This window comes from Mirounga angustirostris, unplaced genomic scaffold, assembly GCF_029215605.1.
Source record: "Mirounga angustirostris isolate CCGP_5_RB_7025 unplaced genomic scaffold, mMirAng1.0.hap1 SCAF_2, whole genome shotgun sequence".
Classification (NCBI taxonomy): domain Eukaryota; kingdom Metazoa; phylum Chordata; class Mammalia; order Carnivora; family Phocidae; genus Mirounga; species Mirounga angustirostris.
In genome coordinates, this window is record NW_026991710.1 from 139,571,429 (window position 1) to 139,584,324 (window position 12,896).

Below are 12,896 nucleotides of genomic sequence, written 5' to 3' on the forward strand. Positions count from 1 at the left end.
GTGATCATTAACCTTTCTGGCAGTTGTCTGAGGTTCGTCAGTAGAATGTGAGCGGAGACACGCAGACACCGCACAGACTATTCCAAGACTGGTTTACGTTGAGATCTGTTGCTCTGCTTTAGTGCGGCAGAAAAATGAGGTTGCAACAATTTCTTTTTGCGTTTCTGCTTTTCGCGATGGGTCTTCTTCTTATCAACGGACAGAGACCAGGTAGGACTTTGATACATGTGTACCGAGTAACTTGGTTCTGCCTGTTTGGGCCCTTGGGTGGGGAGCATGATCATGGTCCTGCTCAAAATCACTTAGGTGTGTTCAGAGGTATTGGTAAGCGTGTAGGATTTCAGGAGTATGTTATCTCTCCTGTTAGGTCTATTATTTGAATGTTTTAAAAAGTAGGTGGGTTTTTAAATGATGATAAATATTTTGCCACTGTTTTTCCTAAATTCAAAGAAAATTGATTCCTTAGCTATTTTAGATACGTTGCCCTTATAAGTAAAAAAGAAATGGAACTGTTTGGTCTATTCATTACAGAGGTCAACAAACTTTTACGGATATCCAAAATACAAATCCAAAATCCAAAGCGGTTGATTAGAAGAACATGTTGCTGGCTGGAGTGGGGCAATGTTAACAATTTGAATTAACAACAGAAAAATCATGTGACAAAATGCAGATGAAATCTTAAAACAGTTATGAAAGCTGTTATTTCTAGTTATATAATTACATGTCTTACTTTAAAAATGCAATTTTTAGTATTATTGTGCTAATACAGCCAAAAATGTCAAAAGTATTTATGGTCAAGATAATATTAATTGGTTTGACACATTTTTCAAAGATGATCTGTGTTGTGTTGTTCTTAACCAACAAGAATTAGTAAGCAGTCATTCTAATGTGCTTTTACTTCAAAACCAGATATCTAAGATTTCAAAGCACTGGCAAGTAAAAAAAATTAGGTTTTCTGACTCAGGAAAAGGCAAACCCACATTTAAATAGAAAGGTGGTAATATTTATTCCAAATACATTATATTATTCAGTTGGTGATATACTTCTCCATTTGGAGCAGAAAAGGGTGCATAACTGGTTAAAAATTCAGTCTCTCCCTTTTAGTTAATCAGAAGTTTGATCACTGAGGTTATTTCAAATGACGTCCCCCAGTTTGTCCTTGTACATAAATAAGAGAGAATGTGCAAATCAGCAATTCAGAAAACAGCTGACCCCTTCTTACAGTTTATAGCAATTGCTAATCAAACTTTTCTGAACTACAGAACACCTTGGACAATGTTCTTATAAAATATCTGTGATTGATTCATTACGTAAGATGAAAGGTCCAAGAGCATTTAGGAAGAAGTCATGTGGAAGGAGGAGGTTACTACTAATAGATCCTGCTATAAACATGAGCTGTTAGGAATATATTTCGTGTTTTTGCATCACATTAATTTTTATGTCACAATCACATCTGAACAGGTAGCAAATAATCACAACATAGTTTGGATGCAAAATGTCCCTTCACATTCTCCCAATTAAACAACAGTTCATTTTCTGAAAAATGCTCCTAATATTTCCCTTTTTTTTTCTCAGCTAATTTGGCAATGAGAAGAAAATTGCACAGACACAACTGCATTCAGAGAAGATGTGTGCCTCTCCATTCACGGGTGCCTTTCCCCTGAGGTATTTCTGATAGAAAATTGTTTTACTACATCTAGGCAATGTTCCAGATGAGATATATCAAAGAAGGTCCATTTATATTTTGTAATATGATAATACCTTTAAGGTGATACCAGTTCAAGGGATGCATACTGACAAACAAAACAGTATCTTTAAACATGTGTTTTGAAAAACACTGAATAGCTCTGTATGCTATCCAGAACAAGCACATTTCCCACTAAGACCACTGTGTCCTTGAAAGCATTTGGACATATTTGCTCAATGACACCATATAAATGATGTACCATTCTCTGTATTTAAATAATTTATTAAAATAGTTTTTCTTGACAATATTTCTTTTAATGTATAAAAACAATTTAATATTAATACCATGGCAGTTTTCCAGCCTTACTCATAGAATTGGTCTTGATGGTTGTTGCATCTTTAAGGATAAATTCTAAATAGAATTTTGCTCCTTTCCTCTCTCTCTCTCTTTTTTTTATTTACATATTGAAAGGCCAATGATTTTATCCACTACCACTACCAGTAATACTGCTTGAACCAATTAACTTCAAACACTGCCCAAGTGTGTATTTCTTCATACTAAAAAATAAGTGACTTGGCATTCCATTGTAATTATTTTAAGCTCTTTAATTCTTATAAAATATATCATCCTTTAAAAAAATGCCATTGAAATATCCCTCAGCTGGTTAGCATACATAGGCAATTGCTGAATTAGCTTATTCAGTTGGTCTGTAGACTCTTGTGTTTATGGCACCATTCATTCAAGGAGAATGGTTGCCACGCCTCTTGTTGAATACATGCTTTTCAAACCTGGTGAAAGTCCCATAGTGGGACATTAAATGAAGGAGCAATTCAGGAATCATTTATCAAGAGGGCTAAGACAAAAAGCCAAGTTCTCTACACCTGTATCTGTAACAAATTACCCTTTGCTATCAAAATAAGAAAAATAGGTTTGGTGGAAAAATCCAGAAAAATACAGTAAGAAATTCCTGAGAAGCCAATTAACAGGGGCTGAAACGTTTTCGATGCTAAAAAATCCTTTGGCATATGTCAATAATGCATTTCAGTCCCACATATAAATAGCGGTAAAATCTGTGCTTCGGAGGAGTGGAGAAGTTCAAGACTTTCCCAGCACGCCTCCACAAATAACAAAGAGGAGAGGGGGCAGTTGGCAGTAGCAAGGGAATTCCTGCATATACCGAGAAAGATACCTTACGTAAAGCAAAGCAAAGCCCTCAGGTAGCCACCGGTGGTATCAGCTCTCTCCGCAAACCACCTGCCCTAAAAACTAGGGTCGCAAGTAAACAAGATAGAGTAGTGAAATTTGAATTGGCAAAGTTAAGGAAAACTTTGATCTATAAACCAGATTTGTAAATCAAAGGAAAATCTAAATAAAAGCCTTGTAAACCATTTAATAAAAGCAATCCTTTACAAAATTTGGCTGATTGCTGTAAAGGCCTGCTCAGCTTACAGCATCGATTTTCTCATCTCTGTTTAGCCTAGTCCTGCATTCCAGTTAATAGGTTCTTCAAAGAATATATAAAACTCCCATTTTGAAATCCAGTGATAGCATAAGAACTGTGTGGAATAAATATTAAGATAATTTTCCAAGATCTTGCTCAACGAGTGCTCTAATAACAAATGCTACCTTCAGATGTGAAAGCATAATCCTCATTGTCCTAAATACTTGCACACTTTTTTGTATGTCCTGCAACACAACAACTTGGCGGCTGGCTAAATCACTATAGACCTAGGTAGTGAAACTCTAAGGCAGAATCCCCCTTTCATTTATCCGCCTCTGTATTTTGCATGTTTTATGTTTGTTTGTTTATTTATTAAGTGTTTTTTATGTAAGGTTTACGCCCAGCGTGGGGCTTGAACTCACGACCCCAAGATCAAGAGTCACATGCTCTACTGACTGAGCCAGCCAGGCGCCCCTGTTTTCTGCATGTTTTAGATAAAAATCACACATTGTTATTTGATTCAGCTAGGGTCATGTAAAACTGGAAAAGGATAGATAAGGTAAACAGTTGACTTTGGAAATTGTCCAGATTAACCTTCCAAATAGCTTAGACTTTTAGCTCCCTTAATAAGAATGCCCTGTTATCATTACTATGTAACTTTTACCAGCTCCTAGAGTCCTCCTCCATGATCCTCAGTGACATTTCCCAACCTGTACAACTGAGTTAGAGAAATCTATGCTGTGTAAATTTCATTCTCTCTCTTTTTTTCTTAAAGATTTTAGTGATTTATTTGACAGAGAGAGAGAGCACAAGTAGGCAGAGTGGCAGGCAGAGGGAGAGGGAGAAGCAGGCTCCCCGCTGAGCGTGGAGCCCGATGTGGGCTCAATCCCAGGACTCCGGGATCAGGACTGGAGCCAAAGGCAGACGTTTAACCAACTGAGCCACCCAGGCGCCCCTAAAATTCATTCTCTTGATAACTGTTTTCTCTTGCTGAAATATGTTGGCATCACGTTGAGCCCTAAGTGAATTAGAGTGGAGGAAAACAAGAGAGAGGGTGTCAGGAAATCCAAGTTTACAGGCTAATTTGAGAGTTTTAGAGTGGAAAATGAGGTAGGATCCTTAGATTCTAATTTTCCTCTTTCAGCCATAAAATCTCACTGTATCAATGCTTTTCTTTATAAATATGTACTCTAGGGGCACCTGGGCAGCTCATTTGGTTAAGGATCTACCTACAGCTCAGGTCATGATCCCAGGGTCTTGGGATCTGCTCCTCCCTTTCCCTCTGCTCTTAACCCCAGCTCGTGTTCTCTCTCTCTCTGTCTCAAATAAATAAATAAAATCTTTAAAATAAATACATACATACATACATACATACTCCAGATAACTACATAACCTGTTAAAACATACTCTCATTTTTTTTTTGTTTAAGTTATCTCTACACCCAACATGGGGCTTGAACTCATGAGATCAAGAGTCATGTGCTCCACCAACTGAGCCAGCCAGGCACCCCTCTCTAGCTTTTTAATGATTGTGACATATGTTCATGGTGTAAAATCTTTTCCTAACAGTATGAAAAAATGTAAAAAGTAAAAAGTCTCCCAGTCTAACCTTTGGCCCCTTTTCATTTCCCAGAGGCAATGGCTATTAAAAGGTTTCTGGTAAAGTAGATTTATTTTTTTTTTAATTTTTAAAAAAGATTTTGTTTATTTTAGCAAAAGAGCTCATGAACAGGGGTGGGAGGGTGGGGAAGGAGGCCTGAGGAGGAGGGAGGGGGAAAGAATCTCAAGCGACTCCACACTGAGCACCAAGGCAGGGCGGGTGAGGGGTTTGATCTCATGACCCTGAGATCCCAACCTGAGCCGAAACCAAGAGTCAGATGCTTAACTGACTGAGCCACCCAGGCACCCTGGTAAAGGTACATTTTAATACATTAGTTCAAATTGAGACCAGCTAATCTTCTCTTGACACTCTTGATTACCATTCAGAACGTTAAGTACTTATATGTTCTCTATTCTCTGCCTTATTCTTACCCCCTCGAAGTTGTGGGCTTCTGACTCTTTTGACCAGTCCTCTAGCCCTGCCTGCCAATTCTTTCTGTAATTGTCCTATTTATTGTCTCGGCCCTTCTCATTCCATGCTGCCTCTGGCTGAACTGTGAAAGCCAACTCTCTAAAGCACAGAATCTCTACTTTTGTGGAGCATTTTATCTTCAACATTAGCAGGACTTTCTGAGAAAAACTCTCAAGTTTTTTTATTTATTTATTTTTTAGTAACCTCTACACTCAGTGTGGGGCTTGAACTCACAACCTCAAGATCAAGAGTCCCATGCTCTTCCGACTGAGCCAGCCAGGTGCCCCTGGGAAAAACTCTTCTACTTACTTTTAGGCACCTCTGATCCCCATTCACCTACATTTAAACCTCTAATGACCTCCAGTTTCCTCGAACTTCTTAACCTTTTCCCACTCACGACAAGAGATAATTTCTCTTCCCAGAGAAAATGGAGATCATCAAGCTTTAAAATCAGACTCACTCAAACTACATTTACATATGCTATACTTATATTTTCCCTTTGTAGTCTTTTAAGAGATTCCTCTCCTGGGCGTGGTTAATCTCTCTGCACCTCAAGAACCTTGATCTAACAATCACTCCCTTTCTTCCTCAGATTGTTCAATATGTCACAACTGATCTGTTTCATCTTTTAAAAAGAGGAAAACACGTTCACCACTGACCCCATAGTGCTCTCTAGGGACTAGCCCATGTTCTTCTCTGCATAGTCAAATTTCTTGAAAAGGTGCCTGTTTCCTTTCTTACTGTCTGCTCCCCACTGCGTTCTGGGAAAGATCTCCAGTGACTTCTCAATCCAGTGAACACATTTTGATTCTGGTCTGTTATCTTGCTATGGGTCAAACAGTGAATAGATTTTCCTTGGTTTTGGTGATGATACCATGCTCCCTTTAGATTATTTATCTCAGAGATGAATCACTACTCCTTTCGGTACCTGTACGGGATGTCCACTTGCCTCCTTGGAATCACCTTAGCTGTTCTGAGTCACTTCAAGTTCAATACCAGGGTGCCTAGGTGGCACAGTCAGTTAAGCGCCTAACTCTTGATTTCTGCTCAGGTCGTGATCTTAGGGTCGTGAGATTGAGCCCCACGTCGGGCTCTGTGCTCTGTGTGAGTCTGCTTAAGTTTCTCTTTCCCTCTGCCCCTCTTCCCCCTGCCGGCTCTCTCTTTCTCTGTCTCCCAAACAAATAAATAAATCTTTAGAACATTTTTAAAAATTAAAAAAATAAATAAGCAATACAAAAATAAACTCATGTAAAAAAAAGTACCTCATCCTACCTGGGATACCTCCTATTTCCCTTTTCCTGGTTTATTTTTCTCCATGACACCTGCCATCTGATATAACATATTTACCTTGTTATTGTTTAGTATCTGCCCCTCTTCATTAGAATGTAAGTTCTGTAAGAACAGACTTTGCTTTGATCACAACTATATGCCCAGTGACTGTGGTAAGCTCCACAGAATATTTGATGAGTGAATGAATGCACACTTAAAAGTAAACTCTTCAATTCCTCCCGCTCAGATATGTCTCCTGTGTTCTCAGAATTTGGAGAATAACTGTAGAGCTATCATATATTATATGTTTACTATGTATCAAACTGTGCTAAGAAATACACATTTTACCTTCACAATGTAAATTTTTAAAAATTTTTTTAAAGGTTTTATTTATTTATTTGAGAGAGAGAGAGAGAGCACAAGCAGGGGGAGAGGGAGAAGCAGACTCCCCGCTAAGCAGGAAGCCCAGTGCAGGACTCGATCCCAGCACCCTGGGATCATGACCTGAGCTGGAGGCAGACACTTAACCCACTGAGCCACCCAGGTGTCCCTCAGTGTAAATTTCTGAGCTGCCGGGGCTCTAATACTCAGTTCTAGTTGGTTTCCCAGGCCTATCATTTCATTCTCTTAGTACCTGTTATAGCTCTCCAGCAGGACTTCAGCTCCTTAACTGATCACTCCAGCCTCCAGTTCCAGTTCGGGAAAAGCCTTTTTTTTTTTTTTTTATCATGCGATTCTTCCTAAACTGAAAATCCGACCATGTCACATCTTGATTAAAATTCTTAACTGTCCCTGTAGCCTTTGGGACAGTGAGAACTCCCATAACTTAAGAAACAAGACCTTACAAAATATGCCTCTCCAGCATCATCTGCTACCTCTTCTCCCCTTCCCTCTCCTAGAGGGGATAAGAAAGAATTAACACCAGCCATTGTGGATTCGAGCTCTGACCACAAGCTCACTCACTGGTGGTCCTTGGTAAGTCACTCGTCCTCCTTAAGAACCCCTCCACTTCCAGACCTGTAAGATGGAGCTAGTAATGGTATTAACTTTGTCATATCCTACCTAGCACATGGTAACTGCTAAATCGATAGTAGCTCTTTACTATTATTAACATCACTTTAAAGTTAGTCTATTCTTCACCTCTTGCTGTTCCTCAAAGTATACTTCTGCCTGCAGTGTCCTTACCTGACTCTTTTCCTCGCTATTAATTCATCCTTCAAGAAACCGTCCCAGAGTTTGATACCCCTACCAATTGTATTAGATGTCTACATTTTCTCTCAACCTGTTTGTATAATCTGTCACAAAGAACTTGACTCACTGCATTGTAGCACCTTAACTGGCTGTACTCCTCCCTTCCCAGCATGCTGTAAATTCCCTGAAGGCAGAGGGTGGGTGTTCTGCTTTGTTACATTAACATTTGTTAAGTGGAGCACCTAGTACAGAACAATGAGCCTGGTGAGCCTTAGTTCAAAAGCTGGCCAATAAGTAAACTGTAATAGAGAAATGTATTACTCATAGGTCCTGGAGGAAGAACAGGGCATGCCTGGAGGGGCCACCTGGGGAGGTCAAGGGAGAATGCAGACCTAGAGAGGCACATGCCTTTATTAGGGACTGGGTGGAGTGCTTTGGGGTTCCTGGGCTGGGGTCTGATCCGGTCAATTCAAACCAAAAGAGGTGGGGGGTGGGGGGGTTGCCCCACAAGGGTTCTTATCTAAGGGGTACGTAATATATACAGGCCCTGGAAGGCAAGGGAGATTTGATCACAAGGGCTGTTGGGGAAGTGATACCGAGAACTTATATTTCTTTGCTTCTTTGCGGGTGGCTCTGCGGCTGCTCACCACAGGAGCTTGCCGGAGGGGCTGGTGTCATGCAAGGCCCCTGCAGGCCACTTGGCCACACAAAATGGATCCAGAGGCAGCAGTACCATGGAGTGGCTTAGCGAACCTCTCAGCAGTGGGTTGTATTGATCTTTGCATCGTTAGCCGATGAAAGTGTCCCGAATATAGCAGGCATTCCAGAAATGTTGCTAACAGAAATGAAGTGAATCTTTGAGTTATTATCTTAGCATTTAAGACTTACTACAATGAGACCCTAACACACATTTTAAGCTTTATTTCCTAACATTAACTGACAAACTGAACTCTTGAGTAGCGGCTAATCCAAATTCATCAGGCCTTCCAAAGGGCTGACCATCCTTCTCCAGACCCACTGGTCCTCGCGAGTCTTTACTTCCTCCCGCTAAGATTTTATAATTCATTATTTCCATAATTGCTGCCAACATTGTAGGTCACCCTGTTGCTCTGTCTTCATCACATTGTTCTGGAAGAATCCTGAAGTCTTCATCCAGGCATGTTCCTGCTGCTGGAGAATACAGAAGTCAGACTGGAACCACTTTTAAATTCATCATCTCCCACTCACCATCCAGCAAGCAAGTTCTACTCACCTCTAGTTTTAGGCCTTTCTCCTTTGCATTTTCAGCAGATGGCCTTGCCTCTTATATTACAAAGAAAAGAGAAGTCACTGGGGTGTCTGGGTGGCTCAGTCATTAAGCATCTGCCTTCGGCTCAGGTCATGATCCCAGGGTCCTGGGATCGAGTCCCACATCGGGCTCCCTGCTTCTCCCTCTCCCACTCCCCCTGCTTGTGTTCCCTCTCTCGCTGTGTCTCTCAATGTCAAATAAATAAATAAAATCTTAAAAAAAGAAAAGAGAAGTCATCAAAGGGTGTATCCCTCAACTTCCCAGCACCAAACTAGAATCCCATCTAATCCACTTCCCACCCTGCTCACCCCCATCTTCTTCTGCCCTCCTGCTGCCATGGAAAGCATGGCCATTCCTTCATTTGTGTTGTAGGTCCTGCCCATCCCTTCCCACTTTGTCAGGAATCTGAAACTGCCACTTAAAACATTTTCTTCCTTCTCCTTTCTCTATGGATTATGTATCAACATACAGGTTTAAACATTGATAAGAGTGAGGCCTAGGGTGGCTCAATCGGTTAAGCGTTTGCCTTTGGCTCAGGTCCTGGGATCAAGTCCGCATGGGACTGAGCAGGGAGCCTGCTTCTCCCTCTGCCTGCCGCTTCCCCTGCTTGTGCTTGCACTCTCTCTCTCACAAATAAATAAATAAAATCCTTAAAAAAATAAAATAAATGCTGATAAGACTACATACTAAAACAACACACACACCCATGCACTTCTCAGTGAATGGTCTCAAGCCAGTCTTTTGTACTCCTCATTTTTGATCCACATTTTCTTTTTTCTTTTTTAATATTTTTGTTACCTTTTTTTTTTTTTTTAAGTAAACGCTACACCTAACACGATGCTCGAACTCACTGTTTTTTTCTCTGTCAGTGTTCATGGTGCACGGCTCTTGGTCATGCCGCTTCGAAGAATGAAGAGGTAGACCAGATGGACTGGTAGGCAGCAAAGCAAGTTTGTTGAGTGATAGTAAAGTGGTAGTACAAAGCTCCTGAGAAGGGAGGGGACCCGAGAGAGTTGCCAGCAGAATTTCTAAGTCTAAAGGTTTTTATGGGCTCCTTGGCTGCGTCGTCCAACCAGGTTTTTGTCACATGGGAAAGGGTGGAGGGCTCCTTCCAGGGTGGTGTAAAATCCTTTTAAGTGTGGTTTCCTTTTAGGGTTAGGGAGAGCCTTGTCACTGCTGGCCTGCCTGCCTTCCAACTATCCTTCATCACGACCCGAGATCAAGAGTTGTATGCTCTTATTGACTGACCCAGCCAGGCATCCTGTCTGATCCATTATTTTCCATTCACACCTCAATCCACTCTAATCTGTCTTATACCTTCTTTTAAAATAGCCATGGGGGTACCTGGGCAGCTCAGTCGGTGAAGTGGCTGACTGGCTGACTCTTGATTTCTGCTCAGGTCAGGATCTCAGGGTCCTGGGATCGAGCCCCGCCTTCAGCCTCCGAACTCAGCACAGAGTCTTGCTCGAGATTGTCTCTCTCTGAAGTAAATAAATAAATCTTTAAAATAAAATAAAATAGCCATCAGTCACCTTCAGCTTTCTAAATTAAGGTTTTTTTATTCTTTTTATTTCTCAGCAGAATTGGACAACTGACTACTCAGTCTGCAAAAATCCCTGACCTTAAATTTCTGACGCTACTACTTTTCTGCTAAATTCTCAGCTAACCCTCTGGCTCCTAGGCAGGCTTAATCCTAAAAGGCTTGCAAGTTACAGTTTTCCTCTACCATCTTCTACTCTGTTTCAACCATTCTTTTTTTTTTTAGGTTTCAGCATTTTATTTGTTTTACTTTTTTTTTTAAGATTTATTTATTTGAGAGAGAGAGCGCGCACAAGCAGGGGAAGATCAGACAGAGAGGGAGAAGCAGGCTCCCTGCTGAGCAGGGAGCCTTATGTGGGGCTCGATCCCAGGACTCTGGGATCATGACCTGAACCGAAGGCACCCAGGCACCCCTATTTTAGTTTTTTATTTTAAATGAAGTGTAGTTAAAAAAACACAATGTGTTGGGGCGCCTGGGTGGCTCAGTCGTTAAGCGTCTGCCTTCGGCTCAGGTCATGATCCCAGGGTCCTGGATCGAGCCCCGCATCGGGCTCCATGCTCGGCAGGAAGCCTGCTTCTCCCTCTCCCCCTGCTTGTGTTCCCTCTCTCGCTGTGTCTCTCTCTGTCAAATAAAAAACAAAAAAACACAATGTGTTTCAACCATTCCTTTGACCTCAATCACCTCTTTACACTAACTGATAATACTCTGGGGCGGGGGTGCGGGGGGTAGGGGGTGGAGAAGACCATCCAAATGAGAACAAGTAAAGCCTATTTTTCAGAGCTTGCTGGAGCAAGGGAGTCAGCTACTGTCATTTGTTTTTGGCTGAGGACAAGAGATAGGCAAGGGAGTTGGAAAGTTTTGTAGTGAAAAAAGGGAAAGCTTTGGGGTATGATCTGATTGGAAGTTGTTGGTATGGGGAAGTTGGAGTTGGGCTACCTAGAAGTAGGGCTTCCTATGTGATTGGTTCGGGGTGCATATATGGCTTTCTTTCCTTAGTCCTGAATTGGAATCAGAGGACAGAAGGGGCAAAATTAGAGAACCTGGTAGTTACTGAGCAAATCTTGACCATTTGAGGCCAATTGCTACACAGGTTATGGTTTGGCTTCCTTGACTGGTTGCTATAGAGTTTGCAGGTCAGAGTTCTGTTTTATGGTCTGGCCATTGTCCATTTGTATATTCAGTCTCCCTGTTCCAGACTTATTTCATCTCTAGTTCACACCACCCAAGCCTCACTGCTGTCTGCCTTACACCAGCCTCCTCATACCTACTTTTGCTTCTCTTTTATCCATTCTTCATATTTATAGCTTCATACCACTCAAGACCCTTTAGTGATTTCTCATTACTGTTAGGATTAAAATTATAAAAAAAAATTTTTTTTTAATATTTTTAGGTAATCTCTACACCCAGCACGGGGCTTGAACTTACAACCCCAAGATCAAGAGTCTCATGCTCCACTGACTGAGCCAGCCTGGGTGCCCCAAAATAAAATTCTTTTATTTTCTTCCCAAAATAAAATTCTTAATGTAGCCCACAAAACAGTGCATAATCAAGCACTTCTCTCTCTCCAACCTTATCTGACCTGACTCACCGGCTGTGTCTGTGAGTTTTTCAAGTATGTCCTTTTTTCACTTCAGAGCTTTCACACATTTCCCTGGACATAGGATCTAGGATGTTCTAGCCCTTCTCTTCACCTAGTTTATTCCTACTCAATCAAGAAGATTTTGGTCAAATGTCACTTCACTTTTGTGTGTGTGCCATATATAACATCTCTCATTACCCTGGCCCAAGGAACTTTGGGAAGGGACTTTGGAGTTCTTTAGGTTTCATGTTTCATTATAGTGTAATTGTAGGGGCTCCTGGCTGGCTCAGTCGGTAGAACATGCGACTGGACCTCAGGGCTGTGAGTTCAAGCCCCACATTGGGTGTGGAGATTACTTAAAAATAAAATCTTAAAAGAAAAATGGGGCACCTGGGTGGCTCAGTTGGTTAAGTATCATCTTCAGCTCAGGTCATGGTCCTGGGGTCCTGGGGTCGAGCCCTGTATTGTGTTCCCTGTGCAGGGAGGAGCCTACTTCTCCCTCTTCCCCCCCCCCACCCCGCTCTCTCTCAAATAAATAAAATCGTAGAAAGAAAGGGAAATTGTGTTAGAGCTTTCACCTTTATATGTACTCATTTTTTTCTCTAATAGTAACATTTTTATATATACAAAAATTATGTATAAATATACACACATATAATTTAAACACATGTGTAATGCATTTATTACCTTGCCTCTTGAGGTTGCTAAGCTTAGATTTATTTATCTGTAGATCTGGAGGTAGTCTTTTTTTAAGTAATCTCTACACCCAGCATGGGGCTCAGACTTAACAACCCCAAGATCAAGAGTTGCAAGCTCTACCAAATGAGCCAG

At 41.2% G+C, this 12,896-nt stretch overlaps 1 protein-coding gene and 1 long non-coding RNA gene across 4 annotated transcripts in view; one reads left to right on the forward strand and one right to left on the reverse strand.

The window, feature by feature from the left end:
• Positions 1–1,664, forward strand: APELA (apelin receptor early endogenous ligand). Its single transcript, XM_045879358.2, has 2 exons — positions 1–210; positions 1,576–1,664. The coding sequence occupies exons 1-2, from the start codon at positions 135–137 to the stop codon at positions 1,662–1,664; spliced, it is 165 nt and encodes a 54-aa protein (XP_045735314.1). The 5' UTR covers positions 1–134.
• Positions 1,004–12,896, reverse strand: part of LOC129045968 (uncharacterized) — a 25,167-nt gene continuing 13,274 nt past the window's right edge. The window contains exons 2-4 of one of the 3 annotated variants that reach the window (XR_010409607.1): positions 10,291–10,427; positions 8,911–8,960; positions 1,004–8,828 (exon numbers count right to left, since the gene is read on the reverse strand). This is a non-coding gene — a long non-coding RNA (uncharacterized LOC129045968). Of the gene's footprint in view, positions 8,829–8,910; positions 8,961–10,290; positions 10,447–12,896 lie in introns of all 3 variants that reach the window. The other 2 variants (XR_008506512.2, XR_010409606.1) reach the window with 2 other exon arrangements.